At 37.8% G+C, this 25,747-nt stretch overlaps 2 protein-coding genes across 2 annotated transcripts in view; both read right to left on the reverse strand.

Annotated features, from left to right (window-relative positions):
* The window catches only part of LOC134789791 (short stature homeobox protein 2-like), a 33,202-nt gene extending 21,498 nt beyond the window's left edge, over positions 1–11,704 (reverse strand). Inside the window, 2 exon segments of the mRNA XM_063760439.1 lie at positions 2,685–2,869; positions 11,158–11,704. Of these exon segments, the coding sequence (XP_063616509.1) occupies positions 2,685–2,869; positions 11,158–11,371 (399 nt within the window). The 5' untranslated portion in view covers positions 11,372–11,704.
* Positions 11,705–11,805: 101 nt separating this feature from the next.
* Positions 11,806–16,707, reverse strand: LOC134789790 (mitochondrial import receptor subunit TOM40 homolog 1-like). The gene is made up of 4 exons (XM_063760438.1): positions 16,237–16,707; positions 13,915–14,235; positions 13,160–13,354; positions 11,806–12,767 (listed from the first exon to the last, which is right to left on the reverse strand). The coding sequence occupies exons 1-4, from the start codon at positions 16,588–16,590 to the stop codon at positions 12,543–12,545; spliced, it is 1,095 nt and encodes a 364-aa protein (XP_063616508.1). The 5' UTR covers positions 16,591–16,707; the 3' UTR covers positions 11,806–12,542.
* Positions 16,708–25,747: the final 9,040 nt, after the last annotated feature.

Genomic DNA, 25,747 nt, shown 5'->3' on the forward strand with positions numbered 1-25,747 from the left:
CCACCTTCGCGCTCCATCATCACACCCTGAGTACTACCTTGTGTCAAAGATCTTGTTGAGATGAATAAAACGTGCCTAAACACGAAGTGGTTTAGTTGCATGGTTGATTGGTACCGGTGACCACCTTGCGGCTCCATCATCAGACCTTGAGTACTATCTTGTGTCAAAGATCTTGTTGAGACGAATCAAACGAGCCCAAACACGAAGTGGTTTAGTTGCATGGTTGATTGATACCGGTGACCACCTTCCGGCTCCATCATCAGACCCTGAGTACTATCTTGTGTCAAAGATCTTGTTGAGACGAATAAAACGAGCCTAAACACGAAGTGGTTTAGTTGCATGGTTGATTGGTACCGGTGACCACCTTCCAGCTCCATCATCAGACCCTGAGTACTATCTTAAGTCAAAGATCTTGTTGAGCCGAATCAAACGAGCCCAAACACGAAGTGGTTTAGTTGCATGGTTGATTGGTACCGGTGACCACCTTCCGGCTCCATCATCAGACCCTGAGTACTATCTTGTGTCAAAGATCTTGTTGAGATGAATAAAACGAGCCTAAACACGAAGTGGTTTAGTTACATGGTTGATTGGTACCGGTGACCACCTTTCGGCTCCATCATCAGACCCTGAGTACTATCTTGAGTCAAATAAATACATATAGAATGTCAGGTCGTTTCAAATATTTTTAATCCTGTGCGGTAGTTTATTAAACTGTAAGTACCATTATAAATTATAATACTATAAAAACAGTGCTAGGATCAAAGTCTCTCGTTGCGGTTTACACGCACACAGTATAGCGTTTTACACGGTGCCCGCCGCACACAATGATAAAAAACCTCGTCGTCGCCGTTGAAAATGTGCGGAGCCGACCGACACACGTCCTGCCTCTACAAGCTCTGCCGCGGCACTGAGCTGGCGCAGCGCGCGTCATCGGTAATATAGAGTAGTTTTCAAAAAATTGCCAAAAAATTATAGTAGAATTTCATAAACACTAATGTATACCAACAGTATAAGCAAACGTTGCAGATTGCTTGAGTATGAAAATGACTTCGATATTAAGTAGATTTTCGTAGGAATTGACACTTGTTTCGGAGAGAAAATTGAGTTCGTTTTATTTTGATTTTCTATTTCTGAGAGGTATATAGGAAAAATATCGTTTGATATGCCTAAAGTACAGGGTATTAGTAATACAAAATAGCCAGGTTTAGCATTGTAAACTTCTCAACATTTCCAAATAAGAGCTCGCCATTCAGTGCTTCACGGGGTTTTTCGGAAACGACCATCAGAAAAAAAATCATTACTAATTTAATAAGTCCTTTTTCTAATATTTACAACGATATTTCTAAAGATAAGAAGACGCTTTTACTGGAGCAAGTACTCATTGTTTCTAATAATGAGCGCAAAGTCCTGAATTTCGTCGACTAGTATCATCAATTTTGCAATATTTCGACTTTTCTTGTAAGAGCGCTCTTAAGTCTCGTCTCGGTTACAGCTGGAGGGAGAACAAAGAAGAGTGACTTCATATTAAAATTTAAATCCGAATTGAAATTGAGGAATTGTAAAAAAAAACTCTTTCACTGCCAGTTTTGTTTGATGTTTTAAAACTTACTGAAAAACTTTCACTGTTGGACTATATAACTCAAAAAATGCTAAATAATTTTAGCTGTCCCATGCTCTTTCTATAGAAAATCTTCTTTTCGGATCGAGTATATTCCGTAGAAGGGTTGTATTGTGGCCTGTCTTAACACCTCACACGATATGGCTAAGGGATGAAAGAAAAGCCCTGTATACAGGCCATACAGGGTGGTTGGAACCAATCACCCTGTATCTATCACCAGTGTGTACAGGGGCACTGATATTGGTGCAATAAAAAAAATGGACACAATTAAAATTGTCATCAATAGATTAAATTCTGTTGTTTCTACATAAACACTGCAATCACAGTCACTCAGTGCAGATTGGGATCAGATTTCAATAAATCTCAGCCAATTGACAGTAGTGAAGACGCATGCCGGTCAGGGCGTTTATCCACTTATACCACTTAACGCGCGACTAATGCCGATATACGGCCGATAAAGATCACTTGTTGGACGCTCACAGCTAATTACATGCATTAGTAATAAGGGCGAGGGGCCGTATGGGTAATTAATATCGCATGTTATAATGTACCAAGTGCCCTTGTACACTGTAGTGATGTGATGTAGGTTATGACTTTATTTGGGGTGTGCATAACTGGGGTGGCGAAATAGCAAAAGTTTTTGTTAGGACGCTGTTTCTCCATATAGGCATCTACTATAGAAATTAACAATGTCACAAATGTTGTCTCTGTTGTCAACAGAATTTTTTAATTTAGTTATTTTTTTCGCATGGAGGCATCACAGGCTCGTGTGTCTTGTCAAACCATCATCAGATCACTTTAGCTCTCGTGGATGTTGTAACGTGAAGCTGGAGTGTGTTTGACAGTGTTACCGTGTGTCTCATCAAACAACCGCTCTAGTTCGCCTAACTGCTCTTGCTTGTAGTTTGTACATTTGAAATTTATTACCGTCACAGCTTCACAATACACAGATTACCAGTTCGCCGGACGATATCAGCCTGTCATTTGGTCGGAACTGTCAAATTTTTCCTTTAACTGACAGGCTAATATAGTCCGGCGGACTGGTAATCAGTGGGCTCCTTTATACCTGCACTCTCGCCTCGCTAAGTCCTAGCCGCTGACTAAGCTCTTCTCGCATGAACGCATCAGGGTAGTGCGTCTCGTCGAATAACCGCTCCAACTCTCCTAGTTGTTCTAGAGTGAAATTTGTGCGAGACCGCCGCTGCTTGCCGCCGCCATTGCTGATTGAGTTCGATGATTTGTCGGATACATCTGTAGAAAAAGGAAAGAAAAAGATTTTTACGTTTTTAACAATTAAACTATTTTATTTAATATTCTACTGCCCTGTCAAGTAGAATTTTAAATAATGCCTAGATAGTAAATATAAAAATTGATGTTGTTATTACAAAATACAAATACCTGGTTACAAGACAGCGGTCTGTCTAGTCTGCTTATTCTTACTTTGGAAAATTATTATTGACACAAAATCTGTAACATTCACTAGGTATTTGATATATGTATATGCAATGCAGATTCGAAGAATATTTTTTTTGCACAAATCTCTATAAAACGCGCGACGTCCGTCCCCTACATACGGCAACGTGTTAATATTATTAAAAACACTTTAAATCAGTATCGCCAACTCCCTCGGGCTTTATATCTCAGGGGTAGTTTACCCCTCCTGATGTTTCTTATGAGTGCCGTTTCGTTTTATCTTAAATCGGGATAAATTTAATAAAGTTTACCTTTGGCCTCTTTATCATTTGTGTATGTGTCTAATAAAATAAGGTAAAGTTTTTTTTTATTGATTGCAAAAACTGAATTAAATAAATAAATATATTACTTTTGAGCAGGTAGACGGTTCGTAGTGAGTTCGGAAGAGGCGAGTAGAAAAAAAAAACATTCAGCCGTGCATATACTTAATATACCTACTTATACAGGGTTGAAAATATTAATGGGCCCTGGAGGGAAAGTGCCTTAAAACCTTAAGGTAGCTCATTTTACTTAAAGGAAACACTATGTCTAAAAATATTCTCGAGTACTAAATATTCGATTTTATGGATATTTTGTAAGACCTATAGGTAGGTACAGTCGCCATCAGATATATCGGAGCGGCCAAGGCGCTCACAAATATCGGAACACGCCTCTATTATCAGGGCGTTAGAGCGCGTGTTCAGATATTGTGAACACCTTGGCCGCTCCGATATATCTGATGGCGACTGTACGTAATGTTTTTTGGAGAAATGTTATCATTATCAATAACATTAACTGTACCGAATAGTACAATAAAATAGCGAGTGTTTATTGTTTGGAATTTATGGTCTGTTCAATTCCCGGGCTAGACAAGCAAATTAAAAAAAAAAATCTTTGAATGCAGTTTTGTTTCTTTAAAAAAAATAAAAGAATGTTTCCTTTAACTAACTAAAATGAACTAACTTAAGGTTTTAAGGCACTTTCCCTCCATGGCCCATTATTTTTTCGACACTGTATAATGGTGTGAGCTCTGTGTTAGCGAGAGGTGGTATCAGCGATGTCAAATTAAGATCAAATTGTAAAGTTTCTTAAAGTGCGCCCCTCGAAGGCTCCCTTTTCTAAAAACAGATTCAGAGTAACGTTAATAGGTACACTGACTTACCTAACTAAGAAGTCGCCGTTGAGGATACGTTTGGGTATGTAACTCTTTTCATCAAATGGCACCAGAAAGAGCAAAAACGCGACGCGCTCAATAGCCCACATACATAAACGAATGAGAATCGATTGCGCCAAGTGACACCTCGATCGTGCGTCTCACTAAGCGGGGCCTCGCCAAGCATCAATAAATCCCTGAATTCCCTGTAAGCAGTCTCGAACACGGGACACGGCTTTAAAGACGGTGACGAACGAGCGATACGTTTAGCAGTCGTTTAGAGCAATTTAGCAAATTGGGAAGCTCTCCTTTTTATACGGCAATTATGTAAATGGAGGGATTATCCAAGTGTGGGCGGTGCCGGGCCACACCCTCTCCCCTTTCGGCCCCGGGGCCATCCGAGCTCCTTAGACGCCTAACGACCTGAACGGTGATTAATTATCGAACGGTACGGAATACCCCCGTGATTTATTTGATAGAGAAGTCTGGATATCCATTAACGAGTTATTCATTTGTAGTGGTGATGTGCTAATCTGTGATGATAGAACTTAGGTAATTTGATTTGCTTTTGAAATGTTACGGGTTGTTGAAGTCTTCTTATTTTTGACAAGTTATTTGCAAGGTATAGAGAAACGAATAGTTTTAGGGTTCCGTACTAAATAGCAAAAGATATCTATGATACTGGAGGAAGCGTCAGCAATAAAATAAAAGCGTGGTATCAATAAAAATAATTTTGACAGTAGCTTGTTAGGGTTCCGTAGCCAAATGGCAAAAAATGGAACCCTTATGGATTCGTCATGTCTGTCTGTCTGTCTGTCTGTCTGTCTGTCTGTCCGTCCGTATGTCACAGCCTCTTTTTTCCGAAATTATAAGAACTATACTGTTGAAACTTGGTAAGTAGATGTATTCTGTGAACCGCATTAATATTTTCACACAAAAATAGAAAAAAAAACAATAAATTTTGGGGGTTCCACATACTTAGAACTGAATCTCAAAACATTTTTTTTCATCAAACCCATACGTGTGGGGTATCTATGGATAGGTCTTCAAAAATTATATTGAGGTTTCTAATATCATTTTTTTCTAAACTGAATAATTTGCGCGAGAGACACTTCCAAAGTGGTAAAATGTGTGTCCCCCCTCCCCCTATAACTTCTAAAATAAGAGAATGATAAAACTAAAAAAATATATGATGTACATTACCATACAAACTTCCACCGAAAATTGGTTTGAACGAGATCTAGTAAGTAGTTTTTTTTAATACGTCCTAAATCGTAAACCGCAATTTTATTATGTTACTTGCTGCTACGGAACCCTTCATGGGCGAGTCCGACTCGCACTTGGCCGCTATTTTTTACACTCTAAATTAGTCCAATTTTAACGGCCGACGCAAAAAGACGGGTGTTATATATTTGACGCCAATGTCTGTCTGTCTGTCTGTGGCATCGTAGCTCTTCATTAGATGTACCGATTGCGATGTGTTTTACCGGAAAGCGATTTTCCCTGGGATGGCTCTTATCTGTTTGATAGAAATTGATCCAGTAGTTTGAATAGTATCAGCTCTTTTCCAAAATTATGTAAGGCATTTTTGGTATAAAATTGATATTTGTGATATAGCGTAGGGGGCTTTTAAATTTTTTAATGTACCTAATAGTTATTCAGGATTCCGTGTAAATGTTTTTATGGGTCAGAATTAGATTTTACAATACTCCAAGTTAAGCCTATTACCGATGGTAGGTACGATCACGTATACAGGATGGAAGGTATGGGAATATTACCGACCCTATCTATATTACCGAATATTTGTTTATTCTCTTGCCTCTTACCTACTTCAAAAACTTGATGAGTAAGTTGTATTTTGGCAAAGTAGGTAATTAGATGAACATTTTGAAATTTTTCATTATTTTGGCTGGTGGAATTGACTTTTAAATGATGATTTTTAATGATAAATAATTAATAAAGTTCTTTTGGTTTTGATTTGTCATGTTTTACAGTTAGTATTTTCCTCGAGTTGATGTTGGGAAAAAAATGACTTTCACTCGGTGGCAAAGTTTGTTTGACCTCCTCGATTTTGGGACCTCTCGCTTGCTCGGGTAGGTACTCATATTAGCACGAGGGACAGCCGGTACCTAATCAAAATCTAAAAAAAAAACGAAAATAATCCGTTGAAAGAATTTAATTGTAATCCGCAATCCGTAGGTATTAGGTAAAAGTTTACTGCACAACATAAGAAAGGCCATAGTAAGTTGGCCCTTAAATCAATTCGATTCGGGTTTTTTTTATGAGTACCTCTTATGGTGAAGGATATTTTTGCTGAGTATCAACATCCTATTAGTGACAGTTTTTGACTTATGATTTTATTAATTTTATTCTTTAATGTATTGTTTTTCGAGATGTATTCAAGCGACTAGCTTAATTTTTTTAAATAGTGTTCTTTATTTAGGTATGCACCGATACTCAAAAAACGAATACCAGTTGTCATATAAAAAAGAAGAAAAATGAAGTAAAAAAAAAAATCATTATTTTTAATGTCATTGTGAAGTAGCGACACCTCTAATTTTTTTTCTAGTTGTAGGCCAAACATTGGCCCACTACTTGCCTAAATATCAAAATTTTCCAAACGGTACTTCCTGTTGATACTCAGCAAAAATATCCTTCACCATAAGAGGTACGAGGGTCGCACTGAAATATTCGGGAATGGGACACTTAGAAATAACATAATAGAAACAGGCATATAATTTATAAAAATGTAACTCTTTATAAAACTTTTAAGGTATATTCCATTTGGTTGTCATTTGTATTTAAGAATTACTGGCAATTTGAAAATTGTATGTCGAACATTATTTGAATTTTTGGCCAAGTGATTTTTCGGATCATATTTTTAAACGGTTTTCAATATGCCCTCAGCGAACAAATAAAAGTTACAATGGGCTTCTGTTATTTTTTTATGAACTAGAGTTCATCGTACGCTCGTTTGCAGTTAAAATTAAATATGAAAGTCACTTTCATTTTATCCCATGGGTGATCTTAAAGAAGCATGTCATTCCAAAGCGACGTCAAAAATTAAAATCGCATTTGTGCTGTTAATTAAAAAGACTGCCAAAAAAGTTGCATATCGGCAGATTTCGACATTCCTAAATATTCATATGACAACAGTAAAAAAATCTTTTATATATATATATATATGTAAAAAAACTTCAATTCCGTTGGCTACTCCACGAATTTCATACAAAACCACTAAGGCCCCAAAATCGCCATACAAAAAGGACTTTGGGATTATGAGCCGTGTGCATTACAGAATGATTACTTTCAAAAGAAAATTTATATGCGTGGTCAGTTTGAGTTTAAGTATGTATTAAAATAAAGATTGACCGTCTAGATGCGACAGTTTTCTCTATTCCCGACATTTTCAGTGCAACCCTCGTACTCACAAAAAAAACCCGAATCAAATTGATTTAAGGGCCAACTTACTATGGAAAACCGACTATGGCCTTTTCGTTAAAAAAACCGGCCAAGTGCGAGTCGAACTCGCGTTTCAAGGATTCAGTACATTACCCAATTTTTAACAATGTATTTTTTATATGTGAAACTGAAACGCGAGTGAATTCCCTTTAAAAACCCTTAGGGGTCGGATCAAAAACTAAGTAATTAGTCCGACTCACGCTTGACTGCATTTTTCTAATAGGTTTCCCTGTCATGTATAGGTAAAAGAACTATTTTTTTTTTTTTAATTTTAGACCCAGTAGTTTCGGAGATAAAGGGGTGACATGGTCATTTTTGGGCTATTTTCTTAAATAACTTCTAAACTATTTATTTTAAAATTACAACAAAATATATATTTGAGATTCTCAAAATGAGCTCTTTCAATTGACATGTAACACGATATAGTTTAAAAAACATTATTTTTTAATTTTCTCGTTTACCCCCCAAAAGTGGCCATGGAGGAATTAGAAATACATTTGTTTACGTAAGATGTCCGTCTTTGGGTCACGAATTTACATATGTGTACCAAATTTCAACTTAATTGGTCCAGTACTTTCGGAGAAAATACGCTGTAACAGACAGACGCACGAGTGATCCTATAAATAAGGGTTCCGTTTTTTCCTTTTGAGGTACGGAACCCTAAAAATATATTTCAGGGCGACCAAACTTCGAGACGGCGGCCGACGCTGCCGTGTCGTGCCGTGCCACTCGTGCCGCGTGCCGACGGCCGACGGCAATGATGCGCCTACTGGATCATCCTATAATTACATCACACGTTTAGGAGGAGGGAGGGGGGTCAAGAAAATGTGACATGTTGTGACAAGGGGGAGGGGGGAGTCACAAACTTTCTGACGTCACTTTAACTTCATCAGCAACCGATTTCTTTTTATTCGTTGTAAAGCTATTTAAATAACGAATTTTTGGAACGATAATCGTTTTTATTCGTTTAATATTCTTTCCTAATCGATTTTGCATTATAAAATTACAAATACTTCGAGCGACACGGAAGGGAGGCGGCATTCGCTCTATTTCCCCTCTGCCTAGGTACAAGATCAACGGATCTAGCGCGGGTAATAAAACTAGTTGCGCTCGGATTTTTCACTAGACCGAGTCCAGACGCGCGCGTGAACAGCAGCAGAAAAAATGCCTAATTGCTCGGTTTTTTGTTGTAAAAAGAGGTCGGGGACATCAAATTTAATTTACAAAACGAAGGTGTTACATTTCACATGTAATATTTTTTTTACATATCTTACGTTTAATTACATTTAAACACAATTTTTATATTTTAGTCTCATGTAATTGTTGGATTTATCGATTTTGCTCGCCCAGTACAAATTGCGGATCGGTCGAGCGACAAATCCGACTTCTCATCTCTCAGAATACAATAAAATTCTTCGACAAAAATGTGTTAGTGTGCGTGTTGTGACACTTACTGTGATTCGTCCGTACACAAAAAGAGATCGAGGTTTGCAAGATTTGTCTTTGACGTGTGTCATTTTCTATGTATTTGTGTCGTCATTACAGATTGGATTTTGTATGTAGGTAAGTGTGTGAGAAGTGCGACTGTGTGCTCCTTTCCCCCCGCAAAAAATGGCAGAAATATTTGTACGGTAAGATATCGCTTGGGCCCCTCCCTTCCGACGTGTCGGAAGCCGGTGTTGCTCGAAGTACAAATACATATATTTATCAAAAATTGTTTGAAAAAATAATTACCTATAATAGGTACCTTGATTCAAATTGCCGATTTCGTTGGAAACAAAATTACCCAAAATGTGACGTCACACCAGGAAAGGGGTGCGACCTTCGAGCAACACGGAAGGGAGGCGGCATTCGCACTATTTCCCCTCTGCCGAGGTACAAGATTAGCGCGTCAATCTAATCTAGCGCGGGTAATAAAACTAGTTGCACTTGGATTTTTCACTAGACCGAGTCCAGACGCGCGCGTGAACACTGCTGCACAAAAATGCCTGTTTGCTCGGTTTTTTGTTATAAAAAGAGGTCGGGGACATCAAATGTACAAAAAGAAAGTGTTACATTTCACTTGTAATATTTTTTTTTACATATCATACGTTTAATTACATTCAAACACAATTATTATATTTTAGTCTCATGTAATTGTTGGATTTATCGATTTTGCTCGCTCAGTACAAATTGCGGATCGGTCGAGCGACAAATCCGACTTCTCATCTCTCAGAATACAATAACATACTTCAACGAAAATGTGTTGTGTGCGTGTTGTGACACTTGTCACTCGTCCGTACACAAAAAGAGATCGAGGTTTGCAAGATTTGTCTTTGACGTGTGTCATTTTCTATGTATTTGTGTCGTCATTACAGATTGGATTTTGTATGTAAGTGTGTGAGAAGTGCGACTGTGTGCACCTTTCCCCCCGCGAAAAATGGCAGAAAGATTTGTACGGTGAGATATCGCTTGGGCCCCTCCCTTCCGATGTGTCGGAAGCCGATGTTGCTCGAAGGGTGCGACAAATGTGACCAAGCGTGACAAGTAGAGGGAGGGGTAAAAAATCCTAGAAATTCTTGTGACGTCATTAATGTTTGCCCCCTTATTTATGTGCTTACATATATGTTTATATCATTCGTGCGGCGAACGTTACACTGGGCGGAAGAGAAAACGTGTCTACTTAGAGAAAGAAGAAAACGATTAAAAGATTTCTGCCTGCCTGATGAAAAATTTTGAAATCCCTTTTAATATCGTCGGTACACTTTTATTGGTTCCGAAAAACAAAATATTTCAGCTATACTCATAAGTTTTAACATAAATAATTGCATTTTTATAGCTACTGTAAACCTCGCGCGAAAACGCCTCGCGTCCGTTTGTGACGTCACAGCTTAGTTGGTGGCAGGGTGATGCAGATATTGTTTACATGAGTACCTACTTTACACACGAATATTACATACTTATTATATGTAGTCAATTATAGTTACGAATTTTCCGTAGAACCTGAATGATATTGTTAATTCAGCACGATTAGCGATGATAAATACATTACAAGTAGCTGACGGTCTTTCCACCGCGATACAACCAGCTGACTATTTTTTTTAATTCACGATAGTATCTAAACTATCATCTGACAAAGTCTCAAGCGGGAAGTGATGCTGACCAAAGAATATAATACTCACTAATGCCGACTGACGATATTTGCTCCTGTCCCGTGGTTTATTACTGTCATCAGGCCAATTGGACATGGACATTAGCATCACATTACAGTTCAATCTGTAAGATATATCAGAGTAAGACCGGACTATTTTTCGACGAGTTAGAAGGACTTTAAACTACCTATATTACTTATTTCATTATCAAGACGTTATAAGTGCATATTTAAATACGAGTATTTTTGAGCACATTGGCCGCTCCATATCTAGATCTGATTGCGGATACTGTACAGCTATGTAGCTACGAGTAGAGCATGTCTAAAGCTATATAAACTCACCATGTTTGTGGTCGTCTTCATCCTCCCGTTTACAGGGCGCGGGCACGGGCGACAGTAACCAATTCCTAGGCCGCTTCGGCGCTGGCACCTCCAACGCCGTAATATCCACCTCTTCATCCGCGTCCTCTGGCTCCCCGGGCTCCGGCGGCGGCGCCGGCGCTTCGCCCCCTTCCAGCGACTTGCTGACGAAGTCCGCCAGCCGCTCCATCACCATTACTGAACACGCGCGCCCGCTCGCGCCACGCTGAACAAACTACGCTAGAAGAGGCGGCGCTACGCCCACATCAGCTTCTACCTGACATATCAACCCATTAAGACCCCTACAGTTTGTAAATAGGGTGTATATTGTTGTGTAAGGGCGCGAGGGCGTGTAGCGAAGCCCCGCCCGCCGCGCGCAGGCGCTGTGGGCCGCGGCCGGGAGTCTGGTCTGGAGCCCCGGCGAAGAGTAATGCACGCCTACATTATCGTTATATTGACCATGATTTTTTGATGCAAGTCCTTCCCGATGGTGTTGTGAGAATTTAAAATTAAGTAACGAAATTCGAGCCGGTGAGTTAAAGATTTGTGTGTTTAATTAATATTGTCTGAGTGAAATGAAAACTGATAGGTAGATTAATCCAAGGAGTTATTTTATTGTTAAAGCTATCTAAAACTAATATGTATACTAAACTTGCCTTCGGTTATAAACACTTATAAAAATAAGAGTATAAGTAATAATTAAAATTATTAAGATTCAAAGTCCATGCCACAAATAAATGAATTGGGTTACAGCATCTTAGATGGTGTTTAATCCAATTCAAAGCAACGGTCAGAATAACAAATCTCACAACTAATTTATGCGGTAGGTATAAAGCTTAGTCAAAACAATAAATTGGTATAATAAAAACATATGAACGGAATTACATTTTCAGTTTTTGAATATGATACAATTTTTACTTTTAATAATTAATATCACTAATCACAGGTTAATAATTATAGGACGAAGTCGTACCTATTATTGCAAGGTTTTAAATAGGTGTACTTACCTAATTTCATACATAAAAAAATAAGTAGATACTTTATAAGGAATTAGCCATTTAGTAAATGTCGTGGAATATATATTTTTTTATATCAATCAATTAAATTAAAAACAAACATAAACTACCTACATATATGTTCATTTTAGATGGATAAAAGACCGCAAAAAAGGCAAACAACTTGGAACTTAGCAGTAACAGGAGCGCCATACCTGCTTGAAGTACTTAGAGCTTTTTAGTTAACGGGTCAACTTTATTAGTTTGCATACGCGCGTCTCTCTTATTACCCTATTATATTTAGCTGTACTAATGAATATTCCGTGCACCATCCATATAAAGGCCAATTATATCTTCAATGCGTAGACAAATCTAAACAACAGCAGCAGTCACTCCGAAGCCGAGCCGGAACTTATTATTAGGGTGGTTGAGCAGCGCCGATATTTCGCAAGCCAGCTTGGCCTGCTTGCCGCCGAGGGCGCGCTGCAGCGTGGCGCCGACTAGGCCGTCCGAGTCGGCCGAGCCTCGGACCGTCCACTCGTCCGCGCGCCATTCGTAGGCCAGGGTTGCTACCGCACGGCGAAATGCAAAGCCAACCTGAGGAGAAAATACCTTGCTAAGAACTTATTCTGCTCCGGGTTTGGTTTGATGTTTTTTTCCCTTTTCTAGGAGATAGATTTATATCGCTACAGGGGCTAGGCTAGCTAAATGTTCCATAATCATACAGTCACTTCAACAACGTGTACTTACCTTTAAGCATCTCCGATGGTGAGGTGCGGTGCAATGGCTTTCACGTAGCACAGATCCTGTCCTGTCCAAGTTGGCGCTAGCTTCGATTTACGTAGTCACCCAATATCACTTTTACAGCTTACAACGAACAGTTACGTGCATAGCACAGATCCAAGCCACGACTGCTCAGGGTACTTACCCGTTAGCTTAATGACCCAAGTTCATCTATATAGTTTCATTTCAAATAAGTAAGTAATAACCTCAAACATCCCCGCGACGGTGAGGTGCGGCGCGATGGCTCGCGCATAGCACAGGTCCAAACCACGACTGCCCAGGGTAGCGCTAGCTGAATACTGCTTTGTCATATAGCGTGCTGCGGCTGATGCTGAGCTCAGCTCCGTCGCTTGAACGCGGGATACGAACTCAGCCCCCAGTGATATTTCATCCGTTATCGCCTGTAACATACGCATAGCAGCACATGAACCATGAACCACCTAGCTCGATGGTATAACCAGTGGCGTAGCTAGGCGTGGGCGAAGTGGGCCGTCGCCCACGGCCTTGCGCCCAAAGGGGGGCCTCGCGCAAGGTCCCTTCGGGCACGGTGAAAGAAAAGGGCCTCGCAGAAGCGACTTCGCCCACGGCTAGATTAGTTCACGCTACGCCACTGGGTATAACGGTCGTCTAAGATAAATGGGGCACATCGAACTGTTGAACAATGTACGGGATTTATCATTCGTTGGGGTATATTTTCAAAAGAGTGTTCGTTACGCTCATTACATTACGCTACTGATTTGATATCGATTGCTGAGCAATATGATCACTTTGGATTAGATTTGCTTTATAGGTAGGTATGCTAGGTATATTAAAACTATGGGTCGCTTTAAAAGCGTTTTGGGAAATTCATGATTTAGTTTCTATAAGTAGCTGTCATAAGTTACCGCAAACATTGCGGTTAATTTAAATCTTATATACACAACAATTACTCTAAAATATATCTGAAAAAGATAAAACTAACCTGAAGAAAATGTAAAGCAATGAAATCCTTATTGACGGCAATCACAGAAGCCGTGCAATTGTCAAAATAGGCGTCAAAAATGCTTTCAAAGCTGTAAATCTCGCGGTCAGCGATTTGCGCAACCACTGTGGCCCGAGTACTGTCGGAGGGCCCGACCCGAGCCTCGCAGCTCATCTGTCCGCCTGGCGCCGCTTCTATTATAAAGTAAGGCAGCTTTGACGGCTTGGATTTGTCCATGTAGGAAAGTAGAAGCTTGTAACCACCCGGCGATACTGAACTGAAGGTCATAGAGTGGCCGAGCATCCAATTTTCATTAGTATCCTGCGGGTATTTGTATTGTGGACAGTAAGTACCTATGCCATTAACTGATCTAAGTGTTTGTTACATAATTGTATCTGTATTAACACATTCGACACCGCGTACCCGACTCTCGGGCACTCGTAAACTTTACTCAGATGCCGGCATACCCGCTAGTCGGGCAAGAGCTATAAACCTACACGCGACGCCGAAGTGCCCGACAGGCGGGCAAGCATTGCATCTTCACTACCTCAGGGCTGCCACTGCCACTAACAGAAAAAATTGTAAGTCTTCTGATTATTATGTGGTCGAAAAGTTGGTACAGTTGATTATTATATTTTATTACTTCACTTTGTATTTTTATTTACTTTACCTAATGCGATTACATCAAAATAAAAATTCTTATTAGTTGGTTACGTGAAATTGCATACACGGGTATGTATCAATAGGAGTTAGAATTTTCGTAAATCGTACAACCTAATTTGTGTTTACGAATATTTAGTAAGTATAGGTATACATCTATTTCATGAGTACTCATAGGATGATTTTTGTGAAACAAAATTCGGAGAAAAATAAACCAAGAAATTCAACTAAGTACCTAACAACATTCTAACTTCTAAGCGGCAGTTCTCAGAAAAAGACAATAGGTCAGTCATCATAAAACAGCACTGCACTGCAACTGCGTGGAAGCAAAACGTAACTAGTAGCTTTGAATAGTTACGATAATTAGTACGTTCGTACACATACAATAAAGTCGCAACTTCTTTGACAAAAGAATGTAGTTACTGTGATCATACACTTAACCCTGGAGATGTTGTTTACCATCCCTTATCTATTTGAAGTTTGCGACCCGGGTTTTTTTTCAACCCGGTCTCGGTGTAAAATTGCAATCGGAGCCATTCCGTAATGGTTTGTGATGTGCAATACTAATAAATGTTGATGATTGGCTTTGTGTGATTTTATTCATTTCCTACTGCCCCACTGAATGCATTGTGATAATTGATAAAACGGGGAGCCTAAACAGATGAGACAGCAGATTTAATTTTATCCACGTACTTACACGAAAGTTACTTGGCACAGCCCTGAGCGTCCGCCGCTTGCCCGACTAGCGGGTTCGCGGCGTGCGGCATTGAGTTGCACGTCGTTGCCCGACTAGCGAGTACTGTCGGTTTCTGGGGTATTGTTTGAAATTTTGCCTGGTTGCGAAAGTGTTAATTTGGCAATAATACCTAGTAAAAGTTTATATATTATTTTATTTATTTACCTAGTAAAAACGTTTTTGCAAACCATGGCACTACAAACAGTTCATTCATATAATAATATGTAGTAGGTAAATAGGATCACATGGCACCCTGGCACTTTTTTTTAATTCTATGAATACTTAAACATACTTATGTAAGTAAGACTTATAGTCTATACATACTATAGTGGTACTAATAAGTACAAAAAAATACCGGCCAAGTGCGAGTGGGACTCGCGTTTCTAGGGTTCCGTACATAAGTCCGACTAACGCTTGACTGCACACTTCTAACAGGTTTTCCTGTCATCTATAGGTCAAGAACTATTTTGTCTTTATTTCAAAATTTTAGACCCAGTAGTTTCGGAGATAAAGGGGGGGGGGGGGGGGGTGAATGGTCATTTTTTGGCTATTTTCTTAAATAACTTCGAACCTATGTAATTGAAAATTATAAAAAAAACGTGTCCATCTTTGGGTTACTAATTGACATATGTGTACCAAAATTTCAACTTAATTGGTCCAGTAGTTTCCGAGAAAATAAGCTGTGACAGACGGACAGACAGACAGACGCACGAGTGATCCTATAAGGGTTCCGTTTTTTCCTTCTGAGGTACGGAACCCTAAAAAGTACTAAGTGTAAGTAGAATACTATGGATGAAACTAAACTGGACAGTAAATAATATACCTAGTGGTTTATCCAATATGCACCTAGTTTTGTCTAAAACTCAGCCGGAGTTTCCAACAAAAGGGAATTCTTGTACTACTATGGGTATCATTTTGATGATCACCTGTTTAACAGATAGAGAGGCGCCCTCAAAGCACTGGGGTATCCTGTAGCGAGCTGCGTTGTGGATGTATCTGAGCAAACCCGGGTTGGTTGCACCCGAGGGCAGCCCGCTAGGGTCGCCTTGCGGCTGGTTACGAGAACCGGAAACACCTGCCCCGGATTTCCCTCGGTTTGTGACAGAACATGGCGGCACTGGTGGCGGAGAAACCCTACGCTTCTCTTCCACAGGCTCACACGCGCCACGCCTCGGGGAATTATCACTGGAATTAGGATTACTCTTCGCATAAACAGCTTCGAAGAAACCTCGCTTGATCAAATCCGACAAGGTTGTGGACTGGGAATCACTTTTGAACATTATTTTATTTAAATCGTAGAAAAATAATCAAAATAGTGTATTTAAATAAAGATAACTTGCAAAATTGATGTTGACAGTGACAATGATGACTTTTATATTTTAAAATCAGAATATTACAGCCATATCAATAACAAGACTTATAAAATATTAATTTATATTTGTTTGTTAATTAAACATTAAAAAACCAACAGAGAATAAAAAAGTACTGAAACGAAATTTGATCATACTCAACTCAAACGGATATGTTTGAAAGTGGCGCCTTTTTAAATGGATTTGCAACAGTTGACAGTGCTGCCATTCTCAATATTATTCTTACAAGCTATTTACATTCTCGCGCGAGCCACGAGAATAGCCGCGAGCCGCGCCACGAGACGCGAGTGTAAGCGGTGGGCTCGTGGTTCGTCTCGTGGCTCGTAAGCTCGTCGAGCTAGTATAATTTAAACACTAACGGCACGGCATAAGGTTTATAACCGAAGGACAAGCCGAACGCGAGTGTGTCGAGACGAGCCACGAGACGCGCCGCGAGCCGAGCCGCGAGCCGCGAGTCTAAGCCGGCTATTAGGTTCCGAATATCGGTAATATAATGCTCCTACTGGCTACTATCCTGTTATTGTTTTAGATAGTTTTTATTGATGATGATGATGACTTGATGAGTGAAACAAACTAATAATTTGGGTATTCCAAACAGCAGTCGGGTATTTATTATAGGATGGTTAGAGGTAGACCAATAGTGGGACCGGATTTTTGCACTAAAAGTTTTGATAATTCTAAAGATGAAAAAGTGATACTTATCTGACATGGGACATATTTTTAAGCATATTTGTAAAATATGACGAAAAGTTAGAACGAGCGTTAGATATAAATTAGGTATTTATATATTTTTAGTAATGATTTTTTAATATTGAATTAAAGTGCAATGTTTAAGTTCCATCGTTTATAATATGTATGACGCTTTATAATGTAAAATTATTAGAAATTTTTTTAACGTGCTTCTTAGTCAAACTACAAATTAGCTTATTATTTTGTCGATATTGAATTAAAGTTTAATAAATCCACAACAACATATCTAAATTCTTAAGTTAATAGGCAAGCTAAAAATTTAGAAGAATAAGATATATGCCTTAGAATTAATATGCGTTTTTTGTCCTATAATATCTAATATTGAATTAGAGTCTGTAAAAATAAGTCTATTACTATAAAATAATATACGCAGCCATATTATGGAAAATAAGAAATTTCGGTGTGTAGCTTGCATTGTAATAGTAAAATATATTTAAAAAGGCGCGAAATTCATACATACGCCGCGCTGGTCCGTCAGTGTCGCCGGCGCGGTGCCCGAGACCCTATCATAGCCTACCTATACCTCGCCCCTCGCCTCGCCCCACCTGCCGCTCACAGCACTGTCTGTCTTTTCTTATCATTCATTTGTTTGTTTACTGTGGACATATATAAATTAGATGCGGACATTACGTGAAATTAAAGGGGTCCCTTTGTTTCCCATAAAGTTTTAAGTCATAATGTATTGTTTGTCATATAAGAACCTTCGGGCTCTCGAATTAAGGTTTATCTTTGAATGGCCTTAGTAGCAGTTTGATAGCGTTGACTCGGCTCGGAGAGTTGGCGAATTGGCGATTCATTCGCCGAGTTAGCGGATCGGATACCAAGTTATCAGTTAGTTTAGTGGCCGAGTTGATTAGGAAGAACATTTGAATTTCGAAATTGTAATAAAAATGTACATGATATTCACAACTATTTTTTACCATAGTTTGTCAAAGGACTGTCTCATTTCAAACATAGAGAGAATCATCATACTATCTTTGACTTACAATAGTACTAGCACCCAAAAGAAAAGGATGAATATAGTTTTTTTGTTTTTATTTACTGACAAATTGGTTTGACCGACTATACCTATTTCTGGTTCCTATTGTCATGTCCTGTCCTATTCAACGTCAATATCATATTATGTATATTATAAACCAACTGCTCAATATTACACGTATACATATTGAATATACAATAAGGTAAGTGACCTCACCTTATTGTATATTCCGTGTCGGCCGTATATGCCTATATACGGCCCACTTTAAATTAAAATGTTTTTTTTTTTATAAACAGGGTATTAAGTATGAAAAACTCACTCAAATAGGTATCTTATTTATTGAAGTTTCTTCATTATACCAAAATAGTTATAAAAATATTACGATACTCTTGGAAAATATACCTTTTATAAAAGTCCTATTGTGGGCCTTATTGAACACTAGCAGGGTATTACTTAATCCCGCAAAAAAAAAAAATTTTGACAGTAGACAATAACAGATTTTATTGTTTTTAACTTAAGAGTTATACATATACAAATAACAATATTTGGTACTTCACAACAAGAGGATATTTATAATAAGTTAAAAATAATTCTTTTGGGCCTTATTAACTAAAGATATAAAAATTGTCTAATTTACGCGAAAATAGTAGGTAACTAAAGTCACTAAACATAAAGCTTTATTATTATTATGTATTAACATCTGCCAAGACGAGCAAAGCGCAAGGGCACTATCTACCTTTTCTCGAAGCGCTTCGTCGTTTTTTGGAACCCTCATAACTTGGGGTTGGATTATACTAGATAAACAAAGTTCTCGGACTTATTAAGCATATCAATTGCATAGCTCTTATACTTTAGATTTTATTCATATCTAAAAACTTCGATTTCGTCACTGACTCACTCACTTGATGATTATCAATACCTTTAGGGTACTTCCTGAAGTCCTCTAAGAAGCTGAAATTTGATATGTAAGATAGTTTTAGTACACAAACAACAAATAAATTCAAAATTTGAATTTTTTAATCCTTAAAGGGATGATGAGGGGGTTTAATCTTGTATGGGGAATCAATAATCGCTGAACCGATTTAGTTGAAATTTGGTATGTAGATAGGTATTGTTATGGGGAAGGATATAGAATAGATTTCAATCTCAAAGTTTACCCTTACGGGCTGAAGGCAGATTTCAACCCCAAAGTTTACCCTTACGGGGTGAAGGGTTTATATGGGGAATCAGTAAGAAGTACATTGTGTAACAGATGCCCCCAGATACTTATTTCAGGATTTTTAATAGTAAATCACCCCCAACCCTTTAAATTAGGGGATGGAAGATTGTCATAAGCAACTCCCACCCAAACCCCACCAAAAACATTTTGATGTAAAATGTTGCCCAGACGAAACCATAAGGCTCGCACTGTCAAAAAGTTATCAGATCTCTTGCCAAGCTTCTAACTCTACAAGCCCTAACTTCACTAGCTCTACACCTTAGTATGTAGCCTTAGTATGTATGTAGCTCGGCCGTTTCGTTTCTACAAGAACTATTGTATGTATAATAAAAAAACCGCCCAAGTGCAAGTCGGACTCGCGTTCCAAGGGTTCCGTACATTACACAATTTTTAACAATATGTTTTTTTAGTGAAAAGTGAGTAAAATGTCTTTTAAAAACCCGTAGGGATCGGATCAAAAACTAAGTACTTAAGTCCGACTCACGCCACAGATTATACAATAGTTCTTACGAACTGATACTTATCTCTCAAACAAAACGCAAGTACCTACCGTTTTGATACCTACACAAAAATACAATGGAGTGACCTTCAACGCGCCGCTCCCCGCACCGCGCGCACCGGCACAACGCTAGGGTTGCTGACGCTTAGAAATGATAAATAAATACCCACTTAAACAGAGGAGTGAAATAAAAGGAAAGCTAAATCTTAAATTATACCTAATATTCCGATTATGCTTTAGTGTTTGCGAAATAGTCATTTTAAAAGGTCATATGTCCCTGCAGCAACCGCAGTGTTTACGCCGTTTTATAAACCGCGCAATAATCCCAGCAAGAATTAGTTTTAAAACTTCGTGTAATTTAAAACCAGATAGAGATTAATGTTACATAGTAAAGAAAAATAATATAAACCCCATGAATAAAGGTAATTAATTATAAGTTAACCAGAGCAAAAATGAGTAGGCACTTTCCGGTGTAAACTTACTGTCGTTAAAATAAACATTTACCAAAATAAATTAAAAATTTACTACCTATTTCAAATAGATAGATATCTAAATCTATACATTTGTCACACATATTAAACATTACATGTTTAATTAAAGAAATTCAATAGTAGGTAGGTACCTACTACCCGCGCGATTCGAACTTTAAGATATCGCGCCGTTAGACTTCACTAGATATGAAATAGTAAAGATATGTGACGTTCCACGGCAAAAGGAACCTTATGGCGGCTGGCGCTTACGCTTATTATTATCGCCACTCCAATATTCAGTCGGGGCAATGGTACCTTTTGCCGTGGAACGTCACATATCGAGGGGTGCGTGGTCAAACCCGATAAGTCGAGTAAAAGGGTTTTTGAAATTAGAACTATATGTGACATGCGTAGAATTCTTATTTGAATGATAAAATATTTGGATTTATCGGGTTTGACCACGCACCCCTCGATATCTTTACTATTAGGTCCTTACCTATGAAATTGGCGTTTTTGTTCATAGATATAAGTCTGATCCTAGTTTTTTTTTTTTACAAAAGTACATACACAATTACAATAAAACTACAGTGCACTCAATAAACAACGATTTTACATACAATTAATTGTTATTTTTTATTGTTAAGTGTTCAGAATTAAGCCTTGAAAATAGGTCTTTTCATGTGCTGTCGGTTCGAGTATTAAAATTACTTATATTTTTCTAATGGTACCAATTTTCAAGAAATGGAGATATTGAAAACATACCTTAAAGGTGTCAAAAATTACTGGAAAAATTTTGTTTGGTTTGAATTAGCCATCAAAAAAATATCCGCAAAATTAATTGTATGGAAATTCGTGTTTCGTTGAAATTCTCCGGACAAAACGCCAATTTCATAGGTAATGACCTAATATTTCTTATCTAGTGCATCTCTAATTCATTTCCCGAATCCCGCCGTCCGTGTAACTATCGTAAAAATTGACACTGCGGCGCGCGGTGACGTGCGTACGTGAGCGCGTGTGGCAACCAACTGGCTTGCTTTTCTACCGTGAACGGGAGCAGATTCGTAGGTATTAATCCGAGCTCGCGCAGAGAGTTCCATAGGCCTGCTCACGCTTAGCTCCACATTTCTAATAGGTTTTCCTGTCATCTATAGGTAAAGAGCTAATATGTGTATTTTTTTCATAATAAAAAGACCCAGTAGTTTCGGAGATAAGGGTAATGTTAATTTTTTGCATGTTTTCTTAAATAACTTCTAAACTATTTATTTTAAAATTATGAAAAAAATATATTTGAGATTCTAATTCTAAAATGAGCCCCTTCATTTGATATATAACAAAGATATAGTTTTTTTTCTTCTATTTATCATTCATCTCAAAAGTGACCCCTTTATTTAAATTTATATTACATATTTACTTTACATGTATGTCTTTGGGTTATAGACAAGTTTCAACTTATTAGTCCAGTAGTTTCGGAGCAAATAGGCTGTGACAGACGGACAGCCAGACACACGAGTGATCCTATAAGGGTTCAGTTTTATTCCTTTTGAGGTACGGAACCCTAAAAATAATGATTATAATAAGTTTTTCACCTTATGCCCATGTGGCGGTAGCAAAACAGCCAAGCCACATATTTTGACTAAGGTGTAGAGTTAGTGAAGGGGCTTGTAGAGTTTGAAGCTTGGCTCGACAAGAGATCTGATAACTTTTTAACAGTGCGAGTCTTAGGCTTATGGTTTCGTCTTAGCAACATTTTACATGAAAATGTTTTTGGTGGGATAATTTTTTACAGTATAAATATTTCTTCGTAACAGTTAGTATTATCCTTTAACATGATTTTTACTGTACATCTGGGCCCTATTTCACCAACGTGACAGGTGCGACATTTGTCGACATCACTGTTACTGACGTCACAGGCCTTTATAGGCTACGGTAACCGCTTACCATCAGACGAGCGGTGTGGTTGTTTGCCACCAACCAGTGTTGGGCGTAATTAATTACTCGTGTAATTTAATTACATGTAATTAAAATGTTTGTAATTTAATTACATAAAATTTAATTACATGTAATTAATTTTTCTGTGTAATTTGCAATTGTGATTACATTAATTAGTAATTAAATTACTCAATTACTTTTCATTTACCTTTTTAATAATATGCAAATATGAACAAATTTACTTGTAGTAATTATAAAGAAAAACTTTTATGAATTCCATTATACGCTGGATAACGTTATAACATATTTTTTATCCCTGGAATCATACCTTTACAGGGTACTATGTGACAAACCACGTTGAATATGGCGGTCGGCGCTTACGTCGCGTAGCACCGCATTAGTTTGCACGATGCACATCCCTGGTGCGCCGGGTGCGGGCCAGCCCCAACCCTATCCTGTGTGTGATAGCGGACAGACTTGACTGCCCGTATATGAGACACTGCTGCGAAATGCATGTTTCCAGCAGTGTATATATATTGTAATAGTTAATTAGGTACTAACATTAGGAACGTAAGTCTACTAACAAATCTGTATGAGTCCATAGTTGCTCGAAATAAATATTTTTCATTTCATTTTCATTTCATTAGTTAATAGGGCGCCGGTAATAATGACGTAAGCGCCGACCTAAGGTGCCTTTCGGGTTGGACTGTAGCAAAGGGGGGGCTGGGACTTGGACAATTGTCACAAGAAATACGACAGTTGTCACGAAATTCCGACACAGAACTCATTTGCTGTCATGAATTACCGAAAGTTCTTTGAAATCTTGTGTCAATTGTCATCATTATCATCATAAACAAGAAAGATACCTGTTTTTTGCCGATATAATAAAGTTTTTTTTTAATAATACAATGATAGTGACAAACAGGAATAAGGCCCGTCCGATGGTAAGCTATAACCGTAGCCCATGGATGCCTGTGACGTCAGCAACAATGTCACGTTGGTGAAATAGGGCCCTGGTGCTACATTACGACACCGGTGCTATAATAAGCACATTAAAACACTCCCTTTGGCCGTGTTTTAAAATTCGTCATTCGTTGCAAAATTTCAATTTTTCGCACTTCTATCGTAAATAACTACCTATGTATTAATAAAAAAAGTTACCTATATAAGTAAGTAGTTACTGCCTTTAAAAAGTATAAGTGTCTAAATGTTATTAGACTTTTTGATTCTTTAAAACGTCTTTAGGTCAATAAAGCAAGTGAAAAATTATTAGAATTAGACCAAGAAAAGTCTGCAGCGATTTGGACAGCCCACGCAGTGAAGGTGTTATTTATAAGTCATCATTTCATAGAAGTTTCTTCAAATCGGCCTTATTAATGAGTGATTAAAAATATTCTAAATTATCTAAAAATATTTTAATCTATTATTTCATCTCATACGTTCAATAAGGCCCGGGACTGGACCTTTTTACCTGCACTGACAGTGGATCTTCTTAGCAACAAGTACAAATTCAGAATAATAGGGAGCAACTGCTATTTTTGAATGCTGGGCCTTGTTACCCGCCGGGCCTCATATGCCTGCACCTCACCTACCTTATTTATTTGTTTTACAAGGGGAAAATTTGTTGATTAATCATGCTAATATTGATACCCAAACAAGCGAAACATTCTAAAATTGAACCACAAGCGTAGCGAGTGGTTCGTAAAGTTGAACCTCGAGCGTAGTAAATAAAATTTTCACTACATCAGCTCGTAAAGGCCCTCTTGATTGTTCGAAACGGATAAGAAGAGTGGCATTTAATTTGATGCAAATTTTGAGTTGTTTCCGTAGGTATACTCGTAAAGCTCAGTTGGTTGGTAAAATTGACTTTAAAATGATAAATATTGAATAACGTTAGTTTGAAATTGATTTAAATGATAAAGTAAATATTATCGGAGATATATATATCGGATATCGCTCTTAAACAAAAAATATATGTCGCTAGTCATTTATAACCTAAAAGCGCCAAATTACGCAAAATTATATTGAAATGACACCTGTCTATTGAATTTGAAGAATACTTTAACAAGGGTGGTTATCTGTATGACAATGCACCTAAAATAATTTTCAAATGTATCTATTATTTCTATACTTAACACGATAACGAATTCTACGTAAACCAAACCGCGGGCAATCCCTAGTACATATAGAAATAAATAAGTGTAGGTAAGTTTCCATTAGTGTACCTACTATTAACAATATAACTATTTACCATTGATAATAATTTTATAAACGTTTTGCGTATTTTTTACGGGCACCGCGCTAATCGCTAGCCCGCCACCGTCGATCGCTGCCTCCTGCCACGGCGCACAGCGCGGCGCGCGAAAACGCCGCGCGTTTGAAATGTAACTCAATATAAGCGCGGAATGCATACTTACGTATCAGTATTTAGTGTCGCCGTGATTTTATATTTCTAATATTTTGTGTGGGAACTAAGATCTTTATTATGACCGTGTAATATTAACTCTACAAACTTTAATTCAATATTGGCTATACTGCTTAACCAGAAATCAATATCTAGACAAGCACATTGTCTACATTTCTAATTTTTTACAAGTATACTAAGTTGATAGATAATATCGTAATTTTATAATATCAGCTACTTTAATTCTTTATTGACAAAGTAATTCATGTTTTTACGTTCACCAGAAAGCAGCTGTTCCAGATTTCTAAAAACCGAATATTGTGAATAAATTAAAGTGTTATTGAACATGTTACAGTTTTTTGTAACTTTAATTTCATATTTACATAGTTATTTAGCAAAATTGAAATATTTAAATATGGCCGAACGCTCCACCTATAATTTTCTAATATTTTACATAAATGTTATTTAACATGCATGCAATAACATATCAAAAAAGAAAAAACTTTAATGTTATCAAAACCCATTTTTGTTCCACCGCTGGTCTAAGGGTGTATATTCATATCTGTGGTTAGAGGGAATTCCCCGGTCCAGTGACGTCATAAACACGTGATGTCATATCCTAATGGCATTAATATGGAAATGTTATGTAGGTAGTCGAGTTATTTTTAAGTAATATTATTAAGTTACATTGTTAAAAACTAATAGCAATTCTAACAAAAAATTAAAACGACTGATAAGATAAATAATTGAATTGAATGATTAAACTGTTGCCAGTGTTATAAAACCTCTACTTTAGAATTAACTTTGTCAACACAAC

The sequence above is a fragment of the Cydia splendana genome, chromosome 4, assembly GCF_910591565.1.
Source record: "Cydia splendana chromosome 4, ilCydSple1.2, whole genome shotgun sequence".
In the NCBI taxonomy this organism is placed as follows: Eukaryota; Metazoa; Arthropoda; class Insecta; order Lepidoptera; family Tortricidae; genus Cydia; species Cydia splendana.

What these genes read in the sequence shown, in the direction of transcription:
- LOC134789790 (XM_063760438.1), bottom strand. Translation starts at nt 16,590, where the DNA reads ATGTTCAAAAGTGATTCCCAGTCCACAACCTTGTCGGATTTGATCAAG. An exon ending in CCTCTCTATCTGTTAAACAG is followed by an intron (nt 14,236 to 16,236) that starts GTGATCATCAAA and finishes AAATACCCGCAG; the next exon opens with GATACTAATGAAAATTGGAT. An exon ending in TTGCTTTACATTTTCTTCAG is followed by an intron (nt 13,355 to 13,914) that starts GTTAGTTTTATC and finishes CGTATGTTACAG; the next exon opens with GCGATAACGGATGAAATATC.